At 36.9% G+C, this 11402-nt stretch overlaps 1 protein-coding gene across 4 annotated transcripts in view; it reads left to right on the forward strand.

The window, feature by feature from the left end:
• Window positions 1-11402, forward strand: part of SMARCA2 (SWI/SNF related BAF chromatin remodeling complex subunit ATPase 2) — a 106872-nt gene that overhangs the window by 12869 nt on the left and 82601 nt on the right. For 3 of the 4 annotated variants that reach the window (XM_085214268.1, XM_085214271.1, XM_085214270.1), the window contains exon 3: window positions 3033-3156. In XM_085214268.1, coding sequence (XP_085070394.1) covers window positions 3033-3156 — 124 coding nt within the window. Of the gene's footprint in view, window positions 1-2780; window positions 2913-3032; window positions 3157-11402 lie in introns of those variants that run through there. The other variant, XM_085214272.1, reaches the window with a different exon arrangement.

An 11402-nucleotide genomic window follows, 5' to 3' on the forward strand; every position in this document is an offset into this window, starting at 1 on the left:
CAAAAGACTTCCACAGGAAAATTTACAGTTGATTTACATAATAACGTAGCTTTCATAGAAACAGTAAGTTAATTATCTTTCCTGTTACTTGCTCAAGAAATGTTCAGACTACCAATGAAATTGCCAGGAAGGTCATTACAATTCAATTTTTATTGATGTGCATTTTGGGTGCAAGAGAACACAGATTCAAGGAGAGATTCTTAGAGATCTTTCGGGGCCCTGTGAAATGGGAAAACTGTAACAGTCTTGGATTTTATCTTGAGCTGAGAATAAGAAGAAGGTGGGAAAGTATCCAGAAAAGTATAGCTACATGATTGCCTTGATTTTATTCTTCCAGGGAATTCACTGTTCTGGGCTTGTGGAGCAAGGTTTTGGTAATGGTGCTGCTGTTACATTGCTTCAAGTCCTCAGCTAACTTTGTAACTATGTAGCATTTCAAAGAGGTTGTGAGAAATAACCATTTTTCAATTTAAGTAGTCCTTATCTATTTGTTTTTTTATATTTTCCCCTGGACTATAGTGGTACTTTTAGATTAAATATATCCTTGAAAACACAAGTCTCATTGCATAACTTAGCATCATCGAAACTAATTTTGTCTTGGAAGAAATTTATGCCACCTTCATCTTTCTTTTAGCTTTTTTAGTAAAAACAGATCCATCAGTTCTGCCTTTTTAAATCTGCTCCTAATGAATTTCTGTTTTAGACTTTCACAGCATAATTTCTGCAAACACAGTAAAGCAAACCCAATTTTTGTTAAACTTATCCTCCCTTCTGTTTGACTTGAAACATTTAAGTTTGTTCCAGATTTTGTTTTGCTTTCAATTTTTTGAAAAAAAGATTTTTTACAAAACCCTTTTCTTTTGGTCAGCTCTTCTTCCCACAGAACCATTCCTCCAGCTAGCATTTCTGTTTATGATTGTGTACCTATCCTTCCATTCCTGTTTGTTTTGCCTTAAATTCTTTTTGAAAGGAGAAGTGTGGGCATGTGTTTGCTTTCTTCTTCACTGCTTTTCATTAGTGCCCAAATGGTTTGTCACCTTCTCCTATGTTTGTATTTCTGATGCCCTGGATATGTATGTTGTGTACTGTCTCAGACTCTCTGAAGTTTCTAGCATCAAGAGAGGCTGCACTGTTGCTGTCCATTAATACAGTCATGCCCATTCCTGCTGTCACACCACAGGAGTGTACAGTCATAGTCCTCTGTTAAAGAAATCAGATCTGGTTTTCTATTCAATATGTTTCTCCTCTTGGAGGTCCTAAAGATTGAGTCATAGATATGTACAGTGGCAAAATAGGAATAGTTCTGTCTGTACAAGTGTTTCTGTTTGTGTATTCAGCTCAGTAAGATGTGAACTAAGCATTCTCATCAGGGTTAGTTGCCTTTATAAACAGGGGAGAAGAGACGAGAAGAGGATTTTGCACTTCAGAAAAGGGTGTTAGCTTTATTTGATCAGCACAGTGAAACTATGTTTCACGTGTTAGTCTATCTTTATGTTTCTGTTCCATATCCCAAACTCGTGTACTCAAAAATGGTTTATAAGTTTTTTTTTTTTTCTGATACAAGTTCTTTTCACTTTTCTTTTTTATTGGCATGATTAAACATCCTATTGAAACAAAACTCCTCTTTGCTTCTCCTTTTTTTGTAACTTTTCTTTTTTTAACTCTTAGTTTCTGATAAGGAAAAAATTTGATGGTGAAATGATTCAAAAATGCTGAATTAAAAAAAAAAAACACTCTGTTTAAAGATGCTTTAAATCTAGTAAAATTATTTTGATGGAAAATTAATAGTTTTATAAAGAATTTACAAATAAAATAGAGAGTTTTATCTTCTTTCCCATTTTCTGTATAAAATGAGTTAATTAAACTTGGGTTATCCTTATGCAACAAATTTCTCAAAGAGAAGAAATTTGTCTATGTTTTCCTTCAACTTAATGGAGCTTCCTAGGCAACCTACATTTTCAGTTGGAATAAATTTTTCTATTTCTTTTATAAAAAGTTCCCAATTAGTAGGCATGCATTTATATTAAACAAACTGCAAGGTCTCTGTACAATCAGCTTGCAGTAACAATATTTAGTATGCCTATGTATATGTTTTAGAGTGAGGCAGTTTGATCCTTCTGTATAGAGATGAATGATTTTCTTTCCTACTACCAAGCCTTGCAAATGAAGTTATCTGAAATGATCAGTGAATAACCAGAATCTCATTTCATTTTAGGGACCTTGTGTAATTTTTGTTCTCAGGTAAACCTTTTTAGTTTTCTTTTTCTTCTGATACCACTTTTTGCCTTGTTTTTGTACTTGGAATCTGACAGTTTCTATTAAGGAACAATTTCCAGTGCCCTGCATGCCTCCAGCATGTTTTTCTGACCCCAAGCTGTATTCTCTGCACTGTCTTTGGAAGATGTTTGGCCCTGTTCTGCATACCAAATACCATGATAACTGTAGCTCTTCAGTGAATAAAGTATCAGGAACTGTAGGGAGTGCAAGTATTTGAGTAGAACCTTGTCTCCCATTCCTTGATTGCCTTAACCTCTTCTTTGCAAGCAAAACTAGGGAACCTCTAGCAATTATATCTTCGTGTTTGAAGAGAAAAAGTGTTCGGGGCATTCCAGTAGAGCAGAGACAGAAAGGGCAAAGTTTGGGCTAAAAATAGCTCAAGCCAAGCCACAGGCTGTACTTTAACAAGTTGGTGTATGTTACACCACTTTGTAATATGAGACCAGTGCTGTTCATGTGCTTGTATGTGGGCAGTTTGTCTCCTTGGCGTTGCCAAACAGATCCTAAGGAGGGAAAAAAAAAAAGTCAAAAAAAAGAAACGGAAAAGGAACGAATGAGCGGTCCAGTGGTGCTTTGTGCTTTTCAAAATGTTTGATTCCAGGATAAATGTTTCAGCTGAATTTATTTGAATGACAGTTAAGAAAAGTTTCTACTTGTGTATTTTGTATTTACTTAGGTTTTGAGTTAAACTTCTTTGGATTTTTATAGTGAATTTATGCGTTGTTTCTCTTTAAATTCTTATTTTGTTTTCACAGTCCATTGATGGCTTACATGAGAAAGGAATGGTTGAAGACGTTCATTGTGGCTCCATGAAGACTATGCGACCTCCTCACCCTGGGATGGGCCCACCTCAGAGTCCAATGGACCAGCATAGCCAAGGTTCATATATACTATGCATGCTATATGAATTTGAGGCCACATTCTGCTGCAAAGAGTCAGCAGTTCCATGGAATAGTTTTCTAATTATTTTCATTCATCTTTGCTTGGAAAAACTTAGCTCAAATCAGGCAGCAAGGTGAATAACATCCTGTCTGGAGTGTTTATTGGTCATGTATTGGAAAAAAGAAGAAAGGTGTTTTTTTAAAATTCAACTCCATGGCTAGGGCAAATAATTGGAGTAAGTCTTTTACACATGTTAGCTTTTGTCTGTTAAATAGATATGGCTAAATGGAAATGCAATAGAATATTATCTATTTTATTCCATTGATAAAGGAATGGTAAGAGAAGAATCCAAGCAACCCTGAAGAAATCTTCTTTAATATCTGTGTTGTTTGATCAAGGGCTGATCAAACTATTTGCTAATTATTTTTTTATCTCAGAAAATAGGAACGCCTTTTACTATGTTGCTACTTATCTTTATGTCATTTAGCTTGTAGAATAAAAGGACTTGCATTTTGTAAGCAGCTCAGTATGCTGGACATTCATCTGGTAACATCTGGCAATATTAATTAGTTCAGCAGATGAGACTTGGTATATTGTAGAGTTAACTGTATTGCTGTAACACCTGAAGAATCCCACCTGAAGTTAAGATTCTGATTTGATACACATTTGATATGTTAAGAGATTGTTTGCTGCGTTTACACATTTATTACAGAGAGTAAGAAAAATGCTGGAAGGATAAAATACATACAGGCTAGCAAAATGATTTTACCTGGATTACTTTGTGGCTTTGCAGTTTACTGTGTCTGTGACCCCAGTGGCTAATGCATCACTGGAGTCTCTATCTTGGAGCTTCAACACTATGAAGTATTGTTTTCCAATTTCGCTGTTTAGTATCAGTTAACTGAAAAATAACTTCTACGAGGACAAATTCTTCATTGATTAAAACATTTTCACCGACTTCAGTAGCATAAAAGCACAATCACTTGAGAGCAAAATTTTACCTGACTTTGCATTCACATTCATTGTTTTGCCTGTAATGAAACTGTTACTTAAAATGAATAGAACATTTAGTTTGAAGGTTAGAAATGGGTCCAGTTCAAACATACAGTAACAAAAATTGCAAATGCTTCAAATACAGAAATCTAAGTTGTCTTCTTTTCTGTGCTAGGTGAGATCAGACTTCTCAATTGTGTCGTTCTGCAACAACATAGTGTAGATCATTGTATCAGTAGTATCTGTGGCAGCTTAAAGATTGCAGATTCTTGCTCTCCCCTTGTTGTATGTCAGCAGTGGTTGCAAGGTATATCAAGAACACCGGAGCTCTCACCTGAGTAGGCTTTTTCAAGAAAACAGTTTTTAAAAAAATTGAACCTCCAAAACACTGATATTTAAAGTACTCCATGTTAATGAGGAGCTTTTCAGCTTTCTCTGTCTGTTTGCCATCTGTTTTTCTTCTTATACGATTGTTTTTTCATGAATGAAGTTGGTAGCAGTAGAAGCTCATACAGTTGATAGGAAGATCTTGTCTGCTGACCTAGTATACATATTTCCATGATAGAAAACCACACTTCTTGATAGCCCTTCAACACGTAGTATCCTACTTTCAGTCTGATATACCAGGCAATTAGATTTGTGTTTCCACAACCCCTGAGAAAATAGAGTGTATAGTAAGAGAGACTTTAAAAAAAGAGAGAAGTAAAAAGTAGAAGAAACCCTTCTCCCCATGAGTGCCGACACTAGAGGGAGTAATGTGAGTTTTCTACAAGTACATGGAGAGATGCGTAGTGAATCTTCTAATTTGGACAAAATCTGCAATTATGTTTGGTATGTTATTAGAAACCAAAATTTAGGGTATAACATACACTTGGAGATTTTGGAGTAGTAGCTTGAGTTTCCATTAGTTGTATATAGTTTTAACAAGATGCAAATCAAGTAGAAATTACACAGTATTGGTTCTAGGTCTCTTTTTTTTTGTTGTTTGTTTTTTTTTTCATGGTTCATTGCTTGTAGGCCTGAAATCAAAGTACGTGGATACATGTAATGATTAATGTTATTTTCAAAAGTTCAGTGGAAAGTTAGGGAATGAGTGACTCTGGATTTCTGCAATTAGTTTAAATATGTAAGTGGAATGCTTACATATCATAGTTAGCCTAGCACTGATTCTAGGTAAAATAAAGAGTTTTGTCTTTTAATTTTGTATGGCTGTCTATGATGCAGGCCATTGGAAACAGCTTTATTGAAAAATCAGTACTGTCAAACAAATATGCTATTATTTTTCTGGGGACTGTAAACTAGGTTGATTTATTACACTATAAGCAGATGCAGAATGGTATTTTTACAATGAGTAGCACAATCAGACTTAGCCCATGTAATGGTAAAGCTAATAGTAGTATGACAGGCACAGCTCGGATGGCCTAGTATACTTACAAAAGATGCCTGGGTTGTTACTCTCTGACAGCAATTTAAGAGAGCAATAGCACTGTATAAAATCAGTATAAGTTCTGTTAAATATATTAAACTTGTTAAATGTTAGATTATAAAATTCTGTTGCTAGAAGTTGGTCATCCTATTGGGAATATTTCTAGTTTGTTTTGTATGTCTGTTTTTGGTTCAGTGCTGTTCAAAATATGTAGGCTCTGAAAGTGATGCCTTCTATTTATTTGCATGGAAACTACAGCAGATACAAGAACATAATAACACTATTTGATAGAGCAAACTCTCAGCTACAAAATACTGTTTTTCAGTATAGTCAGCACCATTAGCTGTGCATTTTTGCCAGCAATGTACAAGCGCATACATGCTGTGCTCATCAAAATCTGTAACAGCAGAGGTGACTCACTGTTTCACAGCTGCTCTGACAGCTCCATTGTTAGAAAAATGTTGCCCGTGCAGTCCATATTTCATCAGCCCAAACAGATGGAAGTCAGAAGGCACCAAGTCTGGACTATGATGTGGGTGTGGTAGGACAGCGCAGTGAAAACTGGCAGTGTGTTCCATGATATTCAAACTGGTATAGGGCCTGCATTAATGTGTTGCAAGAGAAAGGATGTCTTCTTTGGCCTGACTCTGGAAGTTAGGGCTTTCAGCTTAGACAGTGTTGTGATGCAGCGGTCAGAGCTGATGGTTTGTCCGGATACCATAAAGTCTGGAAGCACCATCCCTTTCCTATTCCAAAGGTGATGCACATCACTTTACCCACTGAGGACTGCATCCTGAACTTTTTCTTTGTTGGGGAATTCACACATCTCTACTCCGTGGGCTGCTGTTTTGATTCTAGCTCATGGTGGTGACACCACATGTCATCACTGGTAATAATGTGATCCAGGAAACTGTCACCTTCAGCTTCATGTTGGTTCTGCAGATCCTGACAAACTTCCAAACAGTGTTCGTTCTTTTTCTGAGCATTTGTTGGCCTGGTGCAAACTTTGTGATAATCCAATGTTGCCATTGTTATTTACCATGCAATGAAGCCATTTTTCACCTCTGTACACAGTCCTGTTTGTAATCTCCAGATTTGAATGGATGAGTTGATCTAGGTGCTTTTCATTTTATGGTGTGACAGCTGTGCGTGGCCATTTGAAATGTGGCTTGTCTTCCACATCCCTTTTGCCACAGCTTAAACGCACCACCCACTGCCTCACTCACACTCCGCAAGTGTTCAGCAAGTATCTATGACTGTCAGCGGGTGCCTTTTTTTTTCTGCATGGAGGAATTCAGTGACATACTTTTGCTTTATCTGTACTTCCATGTCAGATGCTATTATGTCAGACTGCCCTTCTGCTGCCACCTGTTGCGTGGCAACAACATGTAATGGAATATTGGTGAGAAGATTCTATCTATTCTGCTGGTACCATCAACATCCACCTCTGGCATCATGGGCCAACATAATAAAATAGGAGGCATAACTTTTGGAGCACTTCTATTTGTCAGTGATCTGGAAATAAGTACAAAATCAGTGCTGATAGCTGTCTTTTGTGTATGTAGTGTAGAATTATGTCATAGGAAGCAACGATGCTGAGAAAAGTTCTGGTTGCTCTGGCAGAATTTAATGCATGTTCCTATATACAGTGCTTGAAACTATGGAATGGAATGTACTGCATGCCCCCAGGAGCAGGAATAAATTGGATGAAACATTGTATCACGTTGTATTACAATACCTGCAGTTAACAACAAAGTTGAGAAATATTTGAGGTTGTATCAAATGTTTGGAGCATCTGTCATATGAAGAGAAGCTAAGTGAGACCTCACATACTGAACAAAAGAAGCAACAAAAAGAGAGCCACATTCTTTGCTGTGATGCCCAGTGGCAGAACAGGAGGCAAAATGCACAAATGGAAATATACAAAGTTCCACTGGAATATGAGAAAACAATTTTTCACTGTAGGGGTGGCTAAACAGTGCCACTGTTATCCATGAAGATTGTCTAATACCTATTCATGGAGATAATCTCCAAACCCTTCTGGACATGTTGCTGGGCAGCTTGATGCATCTGACCTGCTTGAGCAGGTGGTTGGGCTAGATAATCTTGGAAAGTATCTTCCGGCCTTAATGATTCCATATAATGGTGTCTTGAGTAGAAAATACATAAAAGAATGATTTTGAAACTTGGAAAATATGCATTTTTGCTTAGAGAATGGTGAGCTGCATTTTTTTATATTCTTGATCAATTTCCTCATTTCCAGATGTTAGAGTGGAATGTAATGGATGACTCAAAAAAGTACAGGCAATTTTGATACCTGCAAATTCATGTTTGATCAATTCAGACTATATTAAAAATCTGCCTCTTATTTGAAGAAGATTATTAACTTTTGGGACAAGGGCTACCCAAATATTTGTGGTAGGTTTTATGTCACTTGAAATGTAAGTCAGTGGTGGATGTCTTTCTGATAAATTCTGTAACCCAAAGGGAGGGAAGATGAAGGCTTTAAGTCTGTCTTATTCGTGTCAGGTAGACTGCAATAACCGTAGAGCTCCCTTAAAGTCAGAAATCTGTGAACCTGTAAAGAGACTCCAAGATTCTGAGGAGAGCTGTGAAGCTAGAGAAGGAAACAATGGTTTTACTTCTTGGTCAATAGGAGAGTGGATTGTGAATTTGTGATAAATGCATGAACAGTCCTTCTGTATGTGGTGTACGGTTAGAAGTGATCACAAAATCAGATTTAATCTAAACTTTAAGTGTTCCAATTAAAACCTTTTTTTTAGAAAAAAGAAAGTTCTTTCAAAAGTGTGTTTCTGAGTACCAAAGCATGCATGCACTTCTAAAAAAAAGCAACAAACAAAAATACCACCAACAACACAAAGTGCATAAATAAATAAATACATAAAATGTTGAAATCTGCAGCTCACTGGAAAATGCGTGATTTTGAGGATCTAAAAATGTGCATATAAATGTAGATTATAAATTAGAAATAAATTGAACTGCACATGTAGTTGTAGGTATATATGATCTGTGTAATCTGAACATATGCTGCAAATGAACAATCTTGAAATGAGGACCACTGAATTTAGAGCAAGTCAGGACAGATTTTTCAAGGTAATGATCATTACAGTCTGTGAAGAAACAATAAGTGGATCCTTTTCGAGGTGATGAGACTTACCTTGATGAGTAATTCAAAAGCATTTCTAAGTTAAATCTGTCATTCTGCTCATAAATACGTATTTCCTGTTTCCATGAGGTCACTAGTCTGAGATTTTTTGCATTTATTTATTTACTTTTTAAACTAATTATAATTACTAAAACATGCACCTTTATTATTTAGATTCTGGATTTTTTACTTTCTTGATGTTCAGTGGTAAGCTGGTCATGCAGAAATAATGTCTTGCTAGTTGAGACAGTTTGTTACATTTTCGTTGCAATCATACTACAACACCATTGCTTACAAATGTTGGACACCAATTTACAGGCAACCTGTATATCTCCTCCCTCAGCAGTTACTGCTGGTATCTGTCTCCTCAATAGTTACTCTTTCCACTGCCAAATTTTAGAAAGGGTAGCATTCCTGACTATTTCCAGCAACCAGTTTTCTTTTTTTGAACTCAAGCACAATGATGTCCTTGTTTTAATCTTAAAACCCTTATTTTAATGCTAATAGATTAAATAGAAAGGGAAGTCCATTGCTCTGACTTCATAGTTGGCTGTTTAAATAATAATCTTGCTGCACGTAACTGAATTTGGGCTGTGTTAATGTTTTCAGCTTATGTGAATGAACTCTGCTGGAAGTGTCTGTATTGATACTGGAAGTATGAAATTTACTTTAAATTGTTAAAATGATAAGCAGACTTATCCAGAAAATTAAATGTATGTTTAGATTTATTTTGTAAGAGGAATGAGAAGAACCTGCAAAAAGAAGCCTGATGTTCATGTGATGGAGGCTCTATAAAGTGGACTGAAACTGGAGATATAATGACACTCAATAAGGCCAAGTGCAGGGTGCTGCACTTGGGACAAAGCAATCCCAGTTATTTATACAAACTGGGGAAAGATCTCCCTGAGAGCAGCCCTGTGGAGAAGGACTTGGGGGGTCCTGGTGGATGAGAAGCTGGACATGAGCCAGCAGTGTGCGCTTGCAGCCCAGAAGGCCAACTGTGTTCTGGGCTGCATTAAAAGAGGAGTAGCCAGCAAAGAGTGGGAGGTGATTGTCCCCCTCTACTCGACTCTTGTGAGGCCCCATCTGGAGTACTGTGTGCAGGCCTGGGGTCTTTGGCACCAGAAAGACACAGAACTGTTGGAATGGGTCCATAGGAGGGCCACTGAGATGACCAGAGGGCTGGAGCACCTCTTCTCTGTAGAAAGGTTGAGGGAACTGGGCTTGTTTAGCTTGGAGCAGAAAAGGCTCTGGGGAGACCTCATTGTGGCCTTCCAGTACATGAGAGGAACATATAAACAGGAAGGGGAATGACTGTTTACAAGGGTGGATAGTGAAAGGACAAGAGGGAATGAGTTTTAAGTTAGATATTAGGAGGAAGTTTTTCACTCAGAGGTTGGCGACGCACTGGAACGGATTGCCCAGTGACGTCGTGGATGCTCTGTCCCTGGAGGCATTCAAGGCTAGACTGGATGTGGCTCTGGGCAGCCAGGTCGAGCAGCCTGGTTGGCGACCCTGCACGTAGCAGGGGGGTTGAAACTAGATGATCACTGTGGTCTTTTTTAACCGAGGCCATTCTATGCTTCTATGATAATTTTCTCTGTTTTCCTGGTATTGAGAGTAAAAGTAAAATGCAGTTAGTCTAACATGGGAGTGGCACACAGACCAATTTTGAATATTTCAGGTAGTTTAAATTGCTGTTAGTAAGTGCAAGCATAAGAACTGCAGATGCTCAAGGTTCTGGGACCTAACCTATGCATACTTTTAATTACTGATTGGTATTTGTTGAGGTTCATATTAAGATAGTTTACAGAATTCATCAAGATTTTACAGTTTCACAAACCATCTTCATTGTCCCTACTGTTTTTAAATTAACTGCATTTTGCTTTCCAATAAGTTTTAAAGATGAAAGGAGATGTATTGGGTCATCTTACCATCTGCCTGCCAGCATATGACCTCAAAACAGTTTATTTCTCCAGCCCTAGTTTTAAATGATTTTTGCACCCAACTTCCTATTTTTGTGTTTGGAGAGTTTTGCAAGGAAAGTCTGTGTTAGTGAGCAGGTGTTCTTTGTCTTTTTCTTGGTTGAGAGTTTCACAAGAACTGAAATACTGACCACTCTATCAGCGGAAAAGCCTTATTCATTTCTCATCATAAAAAAAATAAATAAAAATGGTAGCCTTGATCTGACACAATCACTGTATGTTCTAAAGTGTTATGCATTCTTGTGATTTATTGTGAGCTTATACTTGATTCTTTTATTAGGTAAATACCATACTGAATTAAATTTTTATAATTTTTTCTGTATCTTAAATAAAATTCTCTTACCTTCTTCTATAAGAATGTAAATTTCTTATTCTGTTTGGCAGAAAGATTTTACATATATGATCCTCTGACACTTTATCATTTGTCTTCTTAATTTTTAGTGAAAGTCAAGATTTCTTTTAAATATTTCATCATTTGAAGTGATAAAAAATAAGGTTCAAGTGCCATTTGATTCAGGATTTTGCTTGCTCTCCTAGAGCTTCATTTGAGTCTTGCCATTTTGAGTAACTTCTTCTTAAGGAATGTTTTGTGTTGGCAGTTGAGGTTCCAGTTCCAAGATAGGCATCCATAGAAGGAGACATTTGATGTTCTTTGTCTTATACAAAGACTTAA

Source organism: Meleagris gallopavo, chromosome Z, assembly GCF_905368555.1.
Source record: "Meleagris gallopavo chromosome Z, MGAL_WU_HG_1.1, whole genome shotgun sequence".
In the NCBI taxonomy this organism is placed as follows: domain Eukaryota; kingdom Metazoa; phylum Chordata; class Aves; order Galliformes; family Phasianidae; genus Meleagris; species Meleagris gallopavo.